The 21,712-nt window shown below is 40.3% G+C and overlaps 1 protein-coding gene across 1 annotated transcript; it reads right to left on the bottom strand.

The window, feature by feature from the left end:
* Positions 1 to 7,045: 7,045 nt before the first annotated feature.
* insig1 (insulin induced gene 1) lies at positions 7,046 to 17,634 on the bottom strand. Its single transcript, XM_088643862.1, has 6 exons — positions 17,259 to 17,634; positions 16,626 to 16,966; positions 14,583 to 14,707; positions 13,405 to 13,571; positions 12,716 to 12,815; positions 7,046 to 8,935 (listed from the first exon to the last, which is right to left on the bottom strand). Exons 2-6 carry the CDS (start codon positions 16,957 to 16,959, stop codon positions 8,906 to 8,908), a joined length of 756 nt encoding a protein of 251 aa, XP_088499988.1. The 5' UTR covers positions 16,960 to 16,966; positions 17,259 to 17,634; the 3' UTR covers positions 7,046 to 8,905.
* Positions 17,635 to 21,712: the final 4,078 nt, after the last annotated feature.

The following is a 21,712-nucleotide window of genomic DNA, read 5'->3' on the forward strand; positions in this document are numbered from 1 at the left end:
ATGTTTAAATTATTTAGCAATTAATTAGCTTAATTGCAGTTACTATGGTTCTAGAATGAAAGCTTCACATTTTTGTTCTAAAATATCTGTAACACTTGTTTAACTGTAAATTGCCCCATGTCTTTTGAGACTGCTGAATTGAAGTCCTTCAGGAAAGAGTGATACCAGTTGTTGTGCATCTCACAGTACAATGGTGAACATCTGAGAGCAAGGTACACTTCAGAAATTCAAAAAACCCTGTCCTAGAACTATATCACAGTTAATTGAAAGAAAGTCACAACAACAAATGTCTTGAGCCAATCACACAAAGTAAGGTACTATAAAGAATACAAAATCAAACAAATGGGTGACACACAGTGGGTGTGGATAATAGCTGCGTACAGTATATATGTTCATTAAGGGGGGCGGCACAGTATTAGTCTTGCCCATGAGGAGACCTGCAGGACATACAGCATCGCATGGGTCACTGATGGCACAATTACCTAGTCACGCCCCACACTCTCCCTCGCAAACACCCTTGCATTCCACTGTTTCACAATCTCGTTCCTAATTGAACCCATCACGTTGCCACATGCGCCAGATTCCTCAAATTCTCACTCCCGGACCAATTATCCAACCACATCCCTATCCCTTCAGTATTTAAAGTTCCCTCACACACCAATCCACTCTTACTATTGAGAAGCCTCTTCGGAGTGGTTCTAAGCCTTTTGGCTGCTCTCCTGGTACCAAATCTTTGCTCCTGTCTTTCGGGTTTTGTCTTTGGATTGTCTTTTGGATTTCCCTGGTTACCAGACTCATTGCCTCCCTAATTGACCAAGCCCCTGGATTTTGTCTTTTGGATTGTGCATTCTGCGGGATTCTCGGTTCTGCATAAGGATCCTCCTATTCTACCAACTGGTTTCCTGACACCTAGCTGGTGAGCAGCATGATGATGGTATCTACTAGGTGTATCTAAAGCCCTGTCAGAGAATTTACAGTGTATATACATGATAAATACAAGCCACTGTCTCATTCTTCATTCCAGTTTTGGGGGGGAATGTATATTTTGTCACAGAATTTCACTGATCCAGTGATTATAATAGGAAAAGTGTCCCCCTGGAAACTTCATCAGTGTACAAATTGATTGCCCTGCTGAAATCAAATGTGATATCTTTAATAATAATTGCTTACACTTATAGTGCTTTTTCTGGACACTCCACTCAAAGCGCTTTACAGGTAATGGACTCCCCTCCACCACCACCAGTGTGCAGCCCCACCTGGGTGATGTGACGGCAGCCATAGTGCGCCAGAACACTCGCCACACATCAGCTATCAGTGGGGAGGAGAGCAGAGTAATGTAGCCAATTCATAGAGGGGGATTATTAGGAGGCCATGATTGGTTAGGGCCAATGGGAAACTTGGCCAGGATGCCGGGGTTACACCCCTACTCTTTTCGAGAAACACCCTGGGATTTTTAATGACCACAAAGAGTCAGGACCTTGGTTTTACGTCTCATCTGAAGGACAGCGCCTTCTGTCACTATACTGAGGAATTAGGGGACACACAGATCACAGGGTGAGCGCCCCCTGCTGGCCCCACTAACATCTCTTCCAGCAGCAACCTTGGTTTTTCCCTTTACAATCATACAGAATATGTGGAGACTACTACATTAACTAGCTGTAATCACTTTAGACAAATAGTAAAATTTCAGTCATAATGATCTTGCTGTGATTGCAGACCTCTATAAATTCCCTTTAGCTGGCTGTTACTCTGTACTTAACTTTATTTAAAGCTTGGTCTTTCTAAAACAAAGAACCTCATCTTTCATCAAATATTTTTTGTAGATAATAATCTTGGACTTTTTTGTTTAACTGAAACAATAGTAATATTTCTCTGAGGCTTTTATGTTGAATTATATGTATATTGTTTTTTTCCAAAAGCCTGCTTAGCCGAGTGGGGGGCAGTCTTGAAATATTCTTCAAGAAAGTGGGTGACTGTACAAATAAACTAGGGTGCTTTGCATTTGGATATGTATTTTTAATAAACATGACATTTTTAAAAACAATTTAAAGATAATCTAAATTAAATGTTCACCTTAAGGTGATTCAACAACACTGGAATGCTTTGAGACGGAATAAATATATTTGCGATAAGAAAAGGATCGTATTTAAAATAGCAAGCAGAACATTGCTGTTAGAGATTAAAGAAACATTCATTAGTGCTCAGTACTCATGGTATTGTATAGTCTGCGATACTCATAACTTTGAACTTGGGCCATGTTCTTATATCAGATACAGATCTAAGTAATGGTGATTGTTCATTTTAACGTGTGCAGTGTTAGTGTTTTGTTGATCTTCCTGTTGCAGACTGTGGTTGAATATGTCTATATGTCATCAGTACAGTATACACACAAAGTCGCTGTGAAATTAGCAATAAACATTCTTGCCACCAGGGGGTGTCATGCCGGTTAGCCGAATTTAAGACCGAAGTCTTGGACAAGGAGATAGTGTTGTCCTCCGATAGCAAGGATTTTAGTAGAAAATGATGAATGCCACTGCTTTATTTAGAGAAAAAACTCTGTGAACCCTGTATTCAGCCACTACATTCCAACATTTTTAATTATTCTAAACCAAAAGGGCAGCACAGTGGTATTATGACTGTGGCTTCTGCCTTGCAGCTTTTTAGTACTCAGTCACCTTCTGAGTAGAGTATGCATGTTCTCCCAGTGTACATGTGGGCTTTTCCTTCCACCTCCCAAAGAGTCTGGGACAGGCTCTGGTTTGCTGAGATCTTTTTTTTTCTTGTTTTTAATTGAGAAATCTGATCATCCCATAACCAGCAGATAACGTATCTTCAGTTGTTGCAATAAGAATAGAAGCACAAGAAACACCTACAGTACCTAAACAAGAATGTCAGATGTTAACATTTAGTATTGTCAATCAGATGAGTTAAGAACAAAAGCCTTAAGCAGCTGTTTCTGAGGATCTCTGTTCTGCTCTCAGATTAGGCACATTGCTGAGCCTTAAGGTGTCTGCTTGGGTATTTTTTTTTCTAATTGTTTTTCTCCTTGTGGATGTGTTATACACACTAAAATTCGATAAGAACCTTAAAAACCTTCTCCTGAGGAATTGTACGTTATCTCTGTCTTTGTTATGAATCACGTCTGCAGACAAACCAAAATCCGTCCCCTTTTCTGCTTTCGGAGTGAATTTGCCACAAAAAACTTTTCCTAGCTGTACTTTTTCAGAGGCAAGCCTTTTAAAATATACAAATATACCGTTAATTACGCAGTTTGTAGAACCACCGTGTGTATCCACCGACACTACAGTCAAGAAAGGCTTTTTTATTTTTTTTAATTATGTCCATTAACACTTTTAATTTTAAAGCCACAGAATGATAGAGCTCCTATCTGAGTGTCCCCATGGCCCTGCCTGACCCCTCTCCCCACCCTCAAAAATGGAGCTGAGCACAGCTCTCAATAGAACACAGCTTGTAAAAATGAAATTTGTATTTTAACTTCAAAGTCGGACAGCTGTCTCTTACTATTTTTGTTCCAGAGGGGCTCCCACAGAGCCGGTGACTCTCCTGCTATAAAGCTTTCCTCCTGCTGAGACTCAGCAATGTCTGATGTACCGCTGTGAGGGGCGGGGGTTTGGAAGACCTCAGCTCAACTGTTCAGTCGCTGAGCTGCCGGTAGCTGTTGAGGGTTATTAAATGGAAAGGTGACTGGTAACATCAATAATTCCATTGCAATACTTGAGGTGTTTGGTGAAATATTTTGAAGGCGTTATCAGCTTGTGGAGCTGTAAACTACACCTTATGAGAAACAGGACAAGTATGCTGGCAAAACTATGCTAAAGAAATTCTGAGCTAGAGACTGTAATGATATGAATATCGATGTAAAAAATGGATATGGTGTCTGTGGTATACAAACCTCAAAAGCCTCTGTCTCTGTAAGAAAGATTGCATGCTGAATCTTCAGTATACGATATATATCCAATGTGTATTATTTGAAGACTGCAAGTGTGGTTATCATTTATTTAGAAATGTCTGGATATCATGTGTTACCTTTTATGTGAAGCTGAGTGATAATATGCTTTTTGTTTCAGATTTATTCATTGTGCACCATACAATTGAAACAGTTTATGTCAAAGTGATACTAACATTAGGTTAGTAGTTGCTAATAATTGGGTCAATTGAAATCAACCATAAATTTCTCCTCATGAATTTGTATGCTGAGTTTGACCCATTACATGTGCTCTTAACAGAACGGGCTGCATTGAAAAATATTCATTGGAAAAAGTCTTCATTTTCAAGGAAAATGAAGTTTAAGTTTAAGTGTAACTGTGAAACTGAAGGTTAGAGGTGCTATCATTTCCCTTCTTTGCAACCTGTTTCATTCCATTTTTTTCCAAGTCTCAGATTCACCGATGAATTTGTTGGTGCTCATCCAGCTGCTCAACTGATGCAAATCCACCTTTGAAAAAACCTTGCACAAAATTGTGCAATTGAGTGCCTTTGACTATGGTGCTGAGGAAGACGATGATAGTACTGAGGATTGGGTATGACCCAACATACACTACAGGACCGTTACCTCATCAAGCGCTTTCCTTGGTAAGTGGAGACTTCGAGATATCAGTGCATCTTTTGCAGTGCACCGGCAGTATGGTCATAAATAACCATGTCAGAAGAAAGTTGCTGCTATGTTTTTTTTTTTCTGGGCTTGTGTATGGTTCAGTCAATCAGTAAAGCAAAATAATTATGGGACAGGTGTATCGGCCCGAGACAAATTTGGAATGGGAAGATGTTTTACGCTGGTGTGCAGCAACACAGACAAGATGGTACCAATATTACTGCAGACCAGCAAGGTTATCCCATTGATGGGATTCTGCTGAATTGCACTCTCAATCTGTCTTCATTGTAGTTTGTTGTACCTGCTAACTGGATACACAGAAGACTTCATTATCCAGTGCTCTCTGTCCAGGAGCAGGAATGCACTGGCACTCAGAATATTGCTTCAAAACAATTTAAAACGGGATTTTGCATAATGTTCCTGGTAAGCAGCTTGAGAATTCCATACTTTTCCTGGTAAGCAGATGAAAGGCTTTCTCATCTGTAAGATGCATTTCTTAAACCCTTTAATCGGACTTGGTGGAAAATTAAAGAGGTCAAGACCTTAGCCAATTATCCTGTTCCCCTTGAAAAGCCGGAGTGGTGAATATAGCAATGTGCATCTCTGGATCGGGGCCTGTTGGGAATGTTGTTCTATACGTGCTGAGCTGTGCTTCAAAATTGGCCTTGCTCCCAGAAATTTCAGTGCAAAAGGTTACCTGTCAATCGCCTGCTAGATATAAATAGGAAGCTGCTTTTCAGAAGGGAGAGGACTGGCAGCATGTGGAGGCTGTTGCTCAGAAGTGACAGGTTGGGCTTCGTGTCGGTGAGAGGCAGCAAAACAGATCTAAACGGACTTCAGACAGACGGTTCCTGAAAGGATCGGCCTACTATAATGTGCAGTATTTTGTTTAGGCTAGTAAAAGCCATGTAAATATGTCTAATTTTATGCTGCTGATCAATTTAATATCTGTGGGCTTATATTGATTAACATCATGTATACCATTATCTACTGTATACTGTTTTAAATATTATATCCATGGCAACCATTTTAAAGCATTGTGCTTCTTGCCACCGATACTTATGATCTGAGTAATTTGTGCTCTTACCTAAAAGAATCTATTTTAAATTTACTACTGAATACTAACATGTCGTTTACATCACTTTTGAATTTTTGTTGGGCTGGAATGTGTCTATAAAATGACAACACCACAAAGAAACTTCCCACAGCATATTAATGCCGCTCAAATTCTGCTTTATGACACATTCACAATTCATATTTGCCGATACCCTCACAAGCAATCCAGAACATTACATACTGCACAGTTCTACTTAAGCAAGATTAGAATAATAAATCTGAGGTGCTTCTCAAAAGGATGATTTTGCCTTTTTGAATTAAAAACTTTTCTTTCAATTCTTAAGTTACTGCATCTCCTCATCTATGCTAAAGTTAACTCAACAGTTGGGCAGAAAAAGTTCTGAAGAGACTTCTCGGTAATAATTGTGAAGTTGAGCTCAGGATAAGCTTAAGGCGGGTTATACGTGACACATTTTGAACTAGACCAGCACTCATTTATTCTCTGTCAGTTTTGACACAGATGATCAAACGTTTTAAACTGGATAAAAAAATAAAAATAATTTAAGCCCAAAGAGCAATTCATAGAGGAAGGATCTCTCCATCTACTACTGAAGTGCAGCACTCGCCTTTGACGATTTGAATCGGTCATTATGCAACAATAACCCCACTACACAGCCGATAAAGGGAAAATTTGCTTCAACAGTTGAACTGCGGTGCAACTTTAGGGAAGCTGGGCCATGCAAAATCAGGGTGGAGTCTAGCCAAGATGCTGAAGCCAACACCCTCCTTATGAACAGTCCATTGGGACCTTTGATGAGCAGTCAGGACCTCAGCTTAATAGCTCATCCTGAACACATCTTACAGAACAATGTGAACATTCTGTGCCACATGAAAGAGTATCACCGACTAGTGCAGAACGTAGTGCAACACAGAGCAGCAATCCCACTCTTTTAGACTTGTCCCATCTCAGGACTTACCACGCTCATGACTCGTTAGTTTCCAAGATCTGAGGAGATCAGGCTACAAGGTGATCATGCAGCTCAATTGTCACAAAGAATAACCTAAAACTTAAATATCGATGCTTCAAGTAAACAAAATATGAATTAGAAAACTATTATAGTATATGAATCTACCTTGTTTAAATGTTGCCGTCTTTCTTTATATTGTAGTAGTCAATATCTTAAGTTAAGATGAGCACATCCACCTCAAAAATGGCGTATTGAACTGATGAAGAGTGGAAACACCAGAGAAGTATTCATGTGGCATAAAGACTATCTGACAGTGACTGGCAGGTAAGTAGAAAAATAATTAAATAGCTCAACTTCTTTTAAATTAATCAGAGGAAAATGTAAGCATTATTTTTAAGAATTCAAACAATTTCACAGTTTAATATTCTTTATTTTTCATTTAGTAATGCAGAACTGATACACAACTGAATACACAATATAAAGCACCCTAAACTGAACTTCAACCCCCGCCCAAAAAATAAAGCTTTTTTTTTTTCTTACCTTCGTTTTGGCCACCCTGAGCTGAGACAGGGAATAGATTCAAATGGAGCAAATATAGCAGCATTTCTGTGTGAATATAAGCCTTTAAAATATACTTCACCACTTTCGATTTCTACCTCTCATTTTCAATGTTCCTCAGCATACTGAACCCAACTGAGTCTTTCAAACGTATGTTTAAACACAAATATAGTAAAAAGCACAATTTGTCATAATTTCAGTTCTCTTACAGTGGTAAAGGTCAGTGGTATTTACAGGAAGCTATCATTTATGAACTTAATGACAGCATTAAAAAGATTCAACTTAAAAAATAACTTCTGACAGCTAGGGTTTAAAACAAAGGAAAGCATTTGAAAGATATTATTGCGTGGTTTATCACCTTGCTGCTTAAGAACTGAAGGATTCTCAATTCATGTAACAAATGGCAGAAATAATAAATATACAAAAGAATACAAGGCTCTGGTATTAAATAGATTGCACTTTAATCATCTAGACCCAATAACTGCTAACTTGGTCTAGCATGGCAATAATATTCCGATTAGATACAGAAGCTATTACATATGCCAGCTATAAACAACATATTTACAAATAATAAAACTTTAATAGTGACAAAAGCACTCAATTCTATTATACAAAGGCAATCATAGATTGCAAATTTTCTAAGGCTCTGCAAAAATGCCTTTCTTTCCTATATATGAATACTCCTTGGCTTAGATGCGTTCGCCTACATGGTTGACTTTGTATCAAATTTAGGTTGAAATGTTAAAAAAAAACATTTTATAAATTTAGAGAAAAGGAAACCAAGTGAAAAAATAAAGAAACTTAATGTATTCATATACAGTAAATGGAGGAGAAAAAAAAAGTGTGGTAGCCTTAGAGGCTTCATTAATCACTTCAATTTTGATACTGATAAGGTTATTGTGATTATTCAAAATGTTCCTTAAAGATTTACATTTTCAATGCACCCCTTCTGAGACATCAAGGGAAAAAAAAAAATCCCGCTGCCTATCTACTTGAAATGTTCAAGGAGTTTTCAGCCATGTGCCTATAAAATCTTCCTGCAATGGGTTACAGTATATAAGATTTCAATAACATTAAAATAGGTATGTTTTCTTTAATCAGATTCTTTGTCACAAGCTTAGAAAGTCCAAAGTCTATAATGCACTTCATAATGCTGGTCTCAAATGAAATGGCATTTTCTCTATATCAAAATATTTACACCGATACCAAAAATCTCGACTGTGGCGATTTTAAATACCATTTTAGACATTTTTGCACAGCCCCGAAATATTTCCCTTTCATTGACAGAAGTTTACACTCGTGCAAAACCAAAACCAAAAAAAAAAAACAACCTTTGTAGCACCACTCCTCTCCTCCCAGTATTCCAGACCTACTCTTGCACCACAAGTCGATTCTTCATAAAGCCAGTCTTGAACTCAGTCCCTTTTCAAGGGCAAAACACAGATCTGCTAAACACAGGAACGTGAGCCGAGCTGGTAAGAATGGAAAAACATTTTGGCCACACAGGTTTGTGAGATTCTAGGATTGGCACATCTGATCCTGCGTGTATCTCCCCACCTTTACTTTACTTAAAGGTGATTAACTTAAATGCCCGACTCTTTCCACTGAAATGTATCCGTGATGATCTGGAGGTTGAGTACAGAGACGCTCTCGATGTCCTGACGCTCCACATTGGCACCATGTCCCTTTCTTCTCTGATGCTCCATCACTTTTAATCACTGTGGGGTTTCTCCGCACCACCCTGTGAGATAAAAACAGGATTTATTAGAAAAGATCCACATTTGAGCATTCTGGAAAAAGAGGGACTCTTCCTAGATTTTTCCCCCCCCCCACTAGGAAGCACTCTTAAATCAGGCTGTACAGTCAGTGCTTTCCAGGCATCAGCAGGAACCCAAACTACAGCAGAACACACTGTTCCAGCTAGCAAATCTATTGGATGTCAAAGGATGAACACACAATCTTAACGACAGCCAACAAGATTCATTCCGTTCTCCTTCCTTTTGGCCATCCTAAGCTGAGACGGGGAATAGATTCAAACTGAGCAAATATAGCAGCATTTCGGTGTGAATATAAGCCTTTAAAATCTTCTTCTCCACCACTTTCGATTTCTACCTCTCATTTCTAAGGTTCCTCAGCGTCAAAAACATCGTAACAGCATCACTGTCTTTTAAGTTTAGGTTATACTTGGAGAAATTGTTAATCAAATCAAAGCTTTGAACAATAGTGTTCAAATTTGCACTGCCCACCCTAATGAAGAAGCATTCTGTCTGAAAACATTGTGATGAATTTAATACACTAAAATTTTGAAAAACTGAAGACATGGTAAGCACTACTGCTTCTGCCTAACAATGTGAAGAAAATGATAGGTGTTAATGAACAGGAGAAACTGCTTTCAAAAGAAAGCTACTGGAATGATTTACACACAATTTCTCCAATGACAACACAGGACATGGTAAATGTATTTCACTTTCTGTTGTAACTGCAGTGCTACACATTAGTTCATCTCAATGAAAGTGGAGAATATATAAAGGCAGAGCACTCCTTAGCAAGAACACAAACCGGTATTACTAAAACCATATAATTTAGTATATCATATATAAAACAATGTAAACATTTGCATTTGAAGTAAAAAAACAACTAATTCCAAAGTAACACAGAATACAATTTACTGTCCTGTGACTCATCTTGAATGTTTAAATAATGAGCTGCCAATCCTGCCTCTCATGTTTACTGAAAGGATCTGTCTTCAGAATGGATGGGATTCTTGTGGAATCTCGGGGATTTATATTAAGGGAAAAGTGGCTACAATTACGAGGCATCAGACTTTGTCCAGTCTTTAGAACTTTCTTTGATTTATCTAGGCTACTAAAGTAACAAGGTATATTAAAGCCATTTGTTATGTTGCTTAATTCACTTTTGCCTTCTCCTATTTATGGTGTGAATGACTCAGTGACAGAACTCTTATCTGAAATTTTACAAACAAACCGTTACTACACCAATAATCAAGTATGGTTTATTTCCGCTCCTTATCATCCTTTAGAATGTTACATTATAGCTAATAAATCTTTACACAGAAGCTCACATACAACCTGTATATCTGGATATGCTATGTGTTGCTCTACAAATCAAGTCTCAGAACTGAGGTTCAGGTTTAAAAATCAAAAGCTATGCATCGGCTACTGCATATTCAGAGAGACCACATTTTGAAGATCACGGCAGTTAATTATCCATTATGCAATTTTAACACACTGCAAAAACAATCTTAAAATCCCTACGAGTAAAAAAATGCAGTGCCGTTTTTGGGAAGCTTTCTCAATGGAAGAGCAATGGGACAAAATTACAAAACTCTTTATAGTCTAACTCAACTAAACTCCCTTGGCATATGTTTGGCTCTCTATTATTAAATAAGCAGTCTCTAAAGATAAACATGTAACATACAGCAAACTGAGGGGAAAAGACTTTGTCTGGGATGAGTTTTGATGATGTATTTATGACATTGGTACTTTGTAATATGACAGTCCTGGAGAGGTTATGTGATTTACTTCTGCATGACTGCTGCTTAGGCCACCACAGGTGTACTGTGCACGCGCGTGGCCTTATAGAGAGATCAGAGTACACTTAGGCACAAGGACCAATTACATCTTAAATTAATCTCGAGTGGTTCTTTTAACTAATCCTCCTCATGATGTGACGGATTGTCTAGCACCTTCTTATTTATACTCTTAACTTTTGGGGGGGGAAGTCATCAAGCCTACTTATGTTTTTAATTGGACAACAACGGCATCAAGAAGTCTGTGTAGTCCCACACAGTTGTTTTCAAATCACTCAAGTTGCAGAAACCAATAAAAGACCAAACGTGTCCTTCACTTTGAAGATTCTACAGTTATGCAAATGACATTGTTATTAAGTAAACTTGTATCACTTTCGGCTCGTCTTGACTGAAGAATTTTGGACTGGTATAGGATCACGTGGCACAAATCAGGATTGTTTCTTTGTGGACTAACAGGTACATGGGTTGTGAATTTGTTCATGTGGGGAAACATCTAAAAAGTGAGAGGAGGACAATGTGGCCTTCTATTTGATAGTACTAATGGGTCCGTGGTTCTCATCCAGCTGCTTCTTGGAAGAAGCAGGTTATCAGCCTTGACACGGTAAGAGAGTTCACCCCCTTTTTCTGTATATAGACTGTTCTCAGTTTCAACCCCACTTTTAGATTCAACATTTCCTCTGGTTTGTTTTCGCTGTTGATTCTGGAGATGTTCACCAAGTTGAATTTGTACCCGTCCTTGAGTAATTTGAATATGTGAATCAAATCTTTGAGAGCCTTCCAACACTAAACCAATTTAGTTCCTTTTAGCCTGCCAAAGTAGGACAATGCTTTGAGACTGGTCAAGTATCTGGATGCTCTTCTGGTGCAGAAATAGTTTTGCAATATATTGACCAAAACTACACAATATTCTAAAAGAGGTCCTACTATTGTACCATTCATCTTTCATGTAACATCCTGAGGTTTCAATTCTACTTTCAACTACATGTACCAATATTCTATTAACCTGTTCTTTTCCTTCCCCCTATTGTCTAGAAGTTGAAAAATTATGGTTTAATAAACTTTCATATTTTTAACAAACAGCTGCTTCAAGCTAATGTTTTCCATTTTATATTTATAGTCTCTTGCCTCTGCAGTATTCTGCACCTGCCTACATTAAATGCAGTTAAGCAAGACACAACTTCTCGATTCCATGCCCTCTTACATTCTATTGCCATACAGATCACCCTTAATTTTAAAGGCTACTTTAAAATTAAACAAAATTAGACAACCACTCTAGACATTAGAAAAAACCCTGCAGTATATGTTCCTTTTGGTAACTTATTTTCCAATAAACTATACAAACCTCTTTATACTCTCAGTATTCAATACTTCATTGGTGAATGCTGTGTAAAAAATATATATATATTTAAATCATATAGAGAATAATAACTAATAAGAATTCCTTACACTTATATAGCACTCTTCTGGACAGTTCCCTTTACAGGTAATGGGGTCTCCTCTCCGCCATCACCAATGTGCAGCCCCACCTGGATGATGTGACGGTAGCCACAGTTCAATTGTTCACTTCCCCACCGATAGCTGGTGTGTGGTGAGTGTACTGGTGCATTGAGTAACGAAGCTAATTCATAGACGGGGATTACTGGGGGGGGGGGGGTGTGGTCAGGACACTGGGGTAAACACCCCTATTCTTTTCGAGAAACTCCCTGGGATTTTTAATGTCCATGAGGAATAGAGATCTCGATTTTACGTCTCATCCAGGTACTGGCCAGGCTGACACCTGCCAGCCCGTACTCGATTAAAAGCTAACAAATATATTCGATATCGTGTCTCTAACAGAAAATATTCAGAACACAAGGGGTCCAATTTTATCCCTCCCCATGAGGTTAAAATTCCACATTCCAATGGGCTGGTAAAGGAGAGGCAGGAGAAACAACTAAAAGCTTGTGTTTTTAACGACAGCAGACAGCTTACCATTGCTAGCTGACGCCCTATATTTCCAACAGTGACTCCACCTGAGAAGAAGATACATGGCAGCCAGGAGCGGATATACAGAAAGTCTGGCGACGTGTACCTAGAAGGAAATGGTAACAAAACAGATTAGGTGCAATGGCACAAACGAATGCTTGCACACACTTCAAGACAACTACTTTAGCATGCATGACAACTTAACTAGCTCTACTGTGCAACCTCTGAGGGGAGCAGTATTAAAATTTAATGCTGGGAAACAAAATAATCAGCTCCGTATCTTCGGCAGAAAACGAAACCTTTTAAGCGCCACTCATTCTGGGCCCCTTGCTGATGCCTCCTTCCTAGAAACACTACAGGATGTTTTTGATGAGGGAGCACGTTGCGAGGTAGGAGGACAGGTAATTGGGCAGACATATAAATGTAGGGTTTCCAAACCTGAGTAATTGCATGCATTTTTATTCTTTGAATGCGTTTGCCTTGCTTTGATCACCTCGTGTTTTTGGCAGAATGCGACGTCTCCGAACAAGGTGATATAATAATAATAATAATAATAAAAAAAAGGCAGAAACGCAGCACCACTTTCAATGCGATCCACCGGCAGGCACTCCAGCCTCGGAGGACACAAAGGGTTTCCAACTTCCCGTCTATAACAGCCAGGTATAATTGTAGGACGCGGCGAAAATCAAACTTACTGATACACGCCATTGTACACGAGGAACTGTGTGATGAGTGTGGCAAGAAAAGCTATTGTAATTCCCAGTCCAAAGCCACTTCTTGATCGGTCAAATGTCCACCACAGCCCCAGTGAAAGGGCTGCTAGGGTGAGTGACAGCTGAACATTGTTGGCAAAGTCCAGTTTCTATGAACGCATGAGTTAAAGGAAACGTGCATCATAGCACTTTTTATACACAGGTTATCGGTATCGTCATCAAACATGTATCACAAGAAGCAGGGGAACCGTCTTAATATAAAGTTGTAAAAATCAATGCAAAAGCCATCCACTAACTCGAACCGTAAATTGATACAGATTTGGACTCAAGTGAGTTTTGCGTCAATGGTACAAGTCAATGTAGACTTTTCTTTTATCAAACATCAAATAATACCACATTCAAGCTAAACAAATGCCTAAATATTAAAGTTAAAGCCACTTTTAGCCATTTTAAGGCGTAATTTTTTACTGATTTTGCCAGCCAACTTCCAAGTAAGGAACTACCCACAGTAAAGATGTGAAAGTGTTTTGCAGTTTTATGTACTTGAACTGTACAAATCAACTTAAAAATCAAAAGAGAGCTACCATAATGTTAGAATTTCGAAGAAACGGGAACTTAAGACTCAAATCTTTTGATCTTATTTCATCAGCTTGAGAAAGTTTGTATCCTGTGGTATGATCTGTTGCAGTAATCGCTTACCATAAGAGCAGGACACATTTTGCTTGTAAACAAAGGCATGTGAACCCTGACTTAGAGAGATGAGAAGCTTAAAATCATGTGATAAGGTACAACAACGCCAGTTAAATATAATGGTGACCATGGGAGTTCCTAAAATTTGTTTGCCTGCTTTAAAATTGTTCAAGAAATAGGTTTATTCCATGCTGAAAAGAGAAGAAAGAAAACAATGTTTTGCCGTGGAGCCTTCTTCAGGTGTCAAACCTGAAGAAGGCTCCAAGGCCGAAAAGTTTTTTTCTTTCTTCTCTTTTCAGCATGGAATAAACCTATTACTTGTTCCTTTGCAGCCTACGCATGCTGATGTAGCTACCCCCCTGAACTACTTAAAATTGTTCTACTGTTTAGCTAAAGACCTTTTGCCCAGTTTTACATGGCTGGGGAAAACCAGGCCAAAAAGCCCCAACTCCTTTATTCTGAAAGGATACAGCACTGGCATGATTGATCCCAACAAACACTGCGATGCAGCGCATGACACTGGCCCATTCCCTCTTAAACTTGTGGGGCTCCCCAAGATGGCTGTCAATGCAGGGGTACAGCAGTCCTACCACAGCTGCGGGAAACAACCAAAACAAAATCACAGCATTAGTACTTCAACATACCCACACACGGGAGGTGAAAAATAAAATTTGAAGGCTGCATCTGACAAGCACTTATAAAAAGTATTTGGTATTGGTATGATCTGAGAACAGTGCAGGTACCCATCCTAGAACAGCCCTCAGGAATTGGCTACATATTTAAAAGTGCATGCTATTTAAAACTAGGTATGACTAAAATCAATTGCGTAAAAGTAAAAAAGCTTACTGTTTATATTTTTCCAATCACTAAATGTTTACCATTATTCATTAGATTAATGTGCAGTGGATCAGTCAATCACAGAAACCAGCTGAACAGAAAAAACAGGACATAATAGGTGCAACATTAGAAACTTAAAGGGGCGGTGTCTAATAAAATACACAAAAATAAGCTTTCACTTGTAGCATATCAGCATAAGGGCGGTAGACAATTTGAGAAGATAGGGGAAAAAAACAAGTGTGTTATATCAACAATCTGAAACACTAACTAAAAGTCAAACACAGCTGCAAAACCTTATATAAATCAACACCTGAAATACATTTTATAGCAATACTGGTATCTGTGAATCCACTTTTACTTTGGGTTACCAGATAAGGACAGAAGTTATTAACATCCCTGTATAAGACAAGGGCAGAATGTGTAACAACATAGCCTCAAAACACAATTTTGTTGTTCATAGCCTCTCCACCATCCATCAATATTCTACTGTAAATGTGAGAAGTGGTTTGGCAGGGATTTCTAAAGACTCTGTAACTTTTAATCAATTAAAGCAAGTAATTTGCTCAGTTAACGTATCTTGTCATTGGGGGCTTCGTTCCGGGCGTACTCGTCAATTATTTCACTTAACAAATAGCCTGCAGCCGATCACAAGTATTTTTCCCCGGGTTTTAAAAATCTGGGGATTTAGTGGTGACCTTAAAAAAAAAAAAAACCTGCCAGACGAGGGACTCTCCGTGAGCAGGGTTGGAGATGGCTGGTTTAGCGGAATTAGAGAACGAGAGGGGGGAGGGTTGGGCTGGGTAGTGGAGACCACAGAGGTTGTATTTATTTCCCGGCGCACATGACTTCCTTGTTTCTCTTTTATGTCAGTGGCGTGTTCGCGCGATCAGCCAATGGGAAGCCGCCTCCGCAGCTCACCAGTTATCCGCGCAGCCAATGAGAGAGGCGCTCTAGGCGGCCCTCCGCCGGAGCCGTTGCCAGGGGGGCCGCATCGTTGTCAAGCGAAATCGAAAATGCGCTATATTACACATTAACGAAATCATGTCATAAAGTTACGTTAAACAGATCCATAAAACAGTAAATTAAGGCTTTCCGGTTACACCGACAATAACAAAAAGGGGGGCAGCGGCGGGGGGGTGTGTGCGTGTGTGTTGTAGACCCGAGGGAGCTCCGTGTTAAAACAAACCACGTTCACAGCAAACATAAGGGTTTCAACCTTTCTATAGCAGGATTTTCAAGAAACAGGAACAGAAGGGTGCAATTTGTATAAAACCAAAACTTACGTCCACAATTATTCCAAATATGTAAAAGCTCGACTGCAGCTTAACACATGAGCACTGCGGCAGCGGACTCACTGTTTATTTTACTACCCCGAGCCTGAAAAGTTTCCCCGTTTTCGCCCGGACTGCTTTTATATGCAGCCTGGTCGGTCGCAAGATGACTTTATCCCCCCCCCCAAAAAAAAACAACAACACACCGCTAGCCCAGAATAAAATAAAGCAACGGTCTAGCGAAACGAATGGGATATTTATGGTCTCATGAGACGTTGGAGGGGAGGGTTATCAGATACCCCCGGTTACCCCCGTACCCCGGCCTTTCAAGATCACTGATAAAATCGTAGTAAACACACAAACACACAAACGCACCGAGGCGGCGCTCTCGGCGAGAAAACTCACCCGCGGCCGTGCCGCAGCACAACGGGACCCACCAGGCCGAGGAGAAGAGGGTGGCGAGGACCTCCTCCGGGAACAGGGTGACGTTCCGCTGGACCTGCAGCAGGTTGAGCACCAGCGCCAGGAACACCCCCACCGTGAAGAGCACCAGGCCCCGCCGGAGCAGGTTGGCGGCCTGGAGGTGGTGCAGGGAGCCGTAAGCGTGGCCGAGCAGGGCCGAGATGATCGTCATCATTTCGCCGGCTTTAGACGCCAGCCAGGACGCGCTGGAGAGGTACTTCGATTTGACCCTCGTCGAACAGGAGCAGCTCCAGCAGTGTCCCTCCAGCCTTGGCATTTGGCAGCTGAACAATGAAAAACACACACACACACAAAACAACGACGACACCATCAATTTCTGTCGCCACAGATGCTCTGGACCGAGTGCACACGTGTCAAAAGAAATAGGGGGGGACTTTAGTGTTAACTATTCGAGATTAAACTCATCTCGGTATAACACAGCGATATCCTTCAACTTAAAAGCGCTTCAAAAACCTCACAAGTGTCCTTATACGTATAAGGCATGTTAACTGCAGAGCACACGAACAATACACTAAAACCTTAAGACATGGGCACAGCTGATGCCCAAATGCCTACCTCGACCTCCAGTTAGTGGGTGAGAGAAGATGAAAACTGGTTGCCTTCCACACTTCTGATTGCCTCGTCGTTCAATGCGGCGGCTGGCGTTTTACGGTCACGTCTTTTTTTTTTTTTTTTAAGTCACATCCTCACTGGAAGGGGGGAACAAACCCGACTGCCGCTCCGCACCACAGCCCCGGCGGCCTGACTCCTCTAGCGCGCTTCCCTTGGCTGAAAACAAGGCGTCTGGTGAGGCGCGCCGGCCAATGGCAGCGCGGCGGCCCATATGACGTGACGCCGCACCACCACCTTTCCTGACTCGGGGACGGGCGTGCGGGCTGGCAGCTTCATGCGGGGAGCCGTGCGTGGAGGCTCCGCAGACAGCCCATCACAACACAGGCGATCCGCCGCCTACGTGTGTCGTAACCCATACGATTCCGAAAAGAAAAACCCGACCATGGCGGGGGGGGTTGTTGTTTTCCGTGTGTGCCAATGCTCGGCGCCTTGAAGTCGCCGCCTGTGGATGACACTTCCATTTCTTTATTCACATAAATAAATATGTCAGGTATTTTGAAGGGTCCTGCTAGTAAATAATGATTCTTTTTGTTATTGTCAGGTTTTCCCAATTTAAATCCGTAGCCTTGCACCCTGTGTTGTGGTGTGACGCTTTCTGCTTATACGAGCGTCATACTATTAATTTTGTTCATAACGACCCCCCCCTTTTTAATCTGTGAATATAAATTGCGGCCACCGAAGCAGAAGGAACTTGGAAACACTTCCACACACCAGCCCTCGGACGTGCACCGCCACACGCTACACTTCCTATGACCTGCGAGTGCTGTACACGCTTCAGATGTTGAGAACAAACAGTGACTTAATTACGACATAGAAGTACCGTCACAGTTACTCACAAAATCGACCTTTTGAGGAAAGGTACAGATTGCTGACAGAGTGCAATGACATGGCCCTGCTTTTCATCACATAGTGTAGCCGGATTACGTTAGGATAGTCTCCTTTTAAGGTCTAGCCTTTCGCATATTTTACAGCTTGCATAGATAAGGTGGTGTGTGACGGTGTGTTTACCATCCAGTTAAATATACATTAGATGTTACGCATACTTTTCGCTCGTTATTATGCTACGTAGTTCAGAAGGGTTTACAGATATGTGTTAACGCAATTGTATGAATTCTGTGCAAGATTAAAAACTTGCTGGAACTGTGAAAACGATTATTCCTCCCCGTTTCCCAGTGTTTTATTTGCCAGTGCAGTGCTGGTTCAGCTTCCACACAACACCTCAATGAGCAATCATATTTTAAAAATGCTGTTACGCGGATGTTTGTGACGGGAAATATATTTTTCTTCCGTTTTCGCTTTGCTGCCTGTAAACGGGTTAAACCTGCGTCAGTATTTATCCACGTGAATAGATTCACTGGCTGTAACCAAAGTGTATTTAGATTTAATAGCAGTTATTTTATTTTTCACAGTACTATGTATCTTGTGCGTGCTCCATATCTATTGACAACTCAATCGAACTCTTCTATCAGTTCGTTCGTAATGCTTCCTATAGTTGTAAATACTATGGAGACCGTGGAGTAATAAACCGATCTAGATATAGACAGGCGTTTCTTTACGGTGCACATACTGTATATATGTACTTTCTCATGAATATTGCTTTCATGTTGCCCTCCCTCGAGGAACTCTAATGGCAGATATCTGAGATCATCTGAAGATGTTGCCAGAAAGATCTGTACACCAGTTAAACGGGTACTGACTGTCATACCTCTTGGGCAACTGTAATCCCTTGCATTTATAGAACACATTTCAACCCAAAGGGTCTCAAAGCACTTCACATGAAGTGCACCAGTCAGCTTGGGTGATATACAACTGCCAATAGGCTCCAGTAGCACAACTGCCCTGTCAGTCAAGAGGGGAAGTGGGTAATTGCTCCAGCAGTTGAATGAAGAGGGAACTTTATGAAGGCCAGATTATGCAAAATCACAGCGTAATTTAGCGAGTGCACTGGGATTACTACTCGTCTCCCAAACACGAGGAATGTCATGGGATCTTAAATGACCAAGGACTCGGGACTTCAACAATACAGTTCAATCCAAGGACAGCACTGTCTACAGTGTAGTGTTCATTTAGCCCAGCAGCTGTACTCTTTATTTCCAATGCATTAACCAGTTCATGATCTTAAGAAATGCATTATCGTGAATGCCTACTGCCTGGAATTAAAATCATAATCTTTTAGAGTTAAATGGTACAGGATGCTCCTGTGCTCTGCAAAGCAGTTAGGAATGATGTGATGTATTGCCTTTCCAGAACATTCTAATAATCATATAACAAATGAAGTATTACAACATTAACTAGCCTGATTCATTGCGTAGGCACCCATGGCCTGTCTCCTGTTTAATGGTTCGTGAATTCTGTGACGGGAACTATCTTTTTTTAATGGAAATGTAGATCATCAGATGACACAATCTATAGAGGCCTCACCTCTCCACTAGTAGTGGAGATCAGACAAAATGTGATCTCAGATGACTGTCTCCAAAGGCCCAGGGTACCAGGCGGAGCCAGAGGCGCGAGGCAGGATACACCCTGGATGGGACACCAGTCTATCACAGCGCAGACACATACTGTAGGCACAAACACACAGCAGGGCCAGTTCTCCCAAAAAGCCAGTTACCCACCTGTATGGTTTTGGATTGTGGGAGAAAACTGGAGCACTCCAAGGAAAACCATGTGAACAACAGGGAGAACATACAAACCGTTCACAGAGAGCAGCCCAGGAGATGGGCTAAGGGCTCCAGCACTGTGATGCATTAATGCTAACCACTGCGCCACAACCTCACTCTTATTGTGCCACCCTTTCTTCAAATACTGCTACTGCAAGAAGGTCAGAGATATTAAGACCTGTGGTATCATTTTTAGCCAAGTTGTCAGTGTAGCGAACGTTTTGAAGGACAAGACCTCTTTTAAGGCACGAAACTGTAATGTTGAAGAGATACTCATACTTTTCCGTTGAGTAGCTCTGCACAAATCAAATGAGGATCAGATGCTGTTGATGACATCAATATACAACTGATGTATGTTTAATATTATTATATATTATAGAATGATATATAATTCTTATACAAAATACCTTTACCTGTCCATCATGTGCCAATATACAGTACTTAGATGATGTATAAGAATGATTTGTTAAACACTTTGTACTGTATGCTCAGGTACTGGCAAGTCTCAATGCAGTTTCATTTGAATATAATGAAGTTATTTAGCCTGAGGAATTAACAAAATCTGAAGCGGATTTATCCCAATTAACAGACAAAAGTTACAAAGATCTGTCTGTGGAATGTGTTTACTTACTAGCTGTTGGCTATTCTTTGAAACTAATACCATGGGTAAACCTTTTAATGCATATTGGAAACAGAAATTAAGAGTTTATTTTTTTCTTCCTTAACCTAAAGCAACTAACTTGACACAAAAGCGGAGACAGCAGTTATCTGATAGGATTTTTTTTCATTAAACTTTAATTAAAAACCATTTTGAAGTAATTGTTTTCAGCCTTAATCCCGGGGTAATTTTCTTTCTTATTGCTGTGTTTCAGACTTCATGGATATATTGCACAGAAATGAAATCATCAAGAAATTCATTTTTGATGAAAATGTGTTATGGGGATTAAACTCTGGTTGCTTTCCAAATTAACGCTTCAAAGCTTTGAAAGAATGATTTAAATTCTTTTTGTAATTTAAAAACAGATACTGTTGCACACACATTTCTGTATCAGCAATGAGCGCCCTGGGACCCACACAAAAAGGCTAATTAAGCCTTACCTGATGGGAGATGGAAAAAATGATTTATCAGGTGAGAATTTTTTTTGTGCTTTGAAATAGTCTGTAGGTTTAAACAAATTAGTTTGAAGGCAGTGGTGCTGTGGTTAAGATAGCCCAGACAGCCTCGCTTGGAAAACTTACCTTGATCAACATGAATTTTAACACTATTTTACATATTTAGAACCTTATCAAAATAAATTGGCTACTTACACGACTGGTAAGAGATGTTAAACTTGACTCTTGTCTGTGTTATTTTAACAAACCTTAAACGAAATCAGACCTACCTGTATGTTAAAATTTAAGTTTGCTCCAAAAAGTATGCCGCACAAACTCAGCTTATTGAGAAACTGTGAAACTCACTAATGATGCATAAAAAAAGACCTAAACCACTGCCATCAACCAAAGCTGACTTCATTAGGGGTTTGCCAATGTTTAAGCCTGTGCCTGGTCCAGGGCTTCCCGAATTGAACAGAACTGATGGCTGTATTTCTCAGCTTATACAGGACTGGGGTCCTCATCAGGCTGCGTGGATTGTGAAATGGAAGTTCCTTTTTCATGATCCTTATTCCGGCTTTGTTATCCAGTCACATGGTCCAGAGCCTATCCCAGGAAGCACTGGATGCAAAGCAGGATCCACTC

This window comes from Lepisosteus platostomus, chromosome 8 (assembly GCF_059453375.1).
Source record: "Lepisosteus platostomus isolate fLepPlt1 chromosome 8, fLepPlt1.hap1, whole genome shotgun sequence".
NCBI classification, from domain to species: Eukaryota; Metazoa; Chordata; class Actinopteri; order Semionotiformes; family Lepisosteidae; genus Lepisosteus; species Lepisosteus platostomus.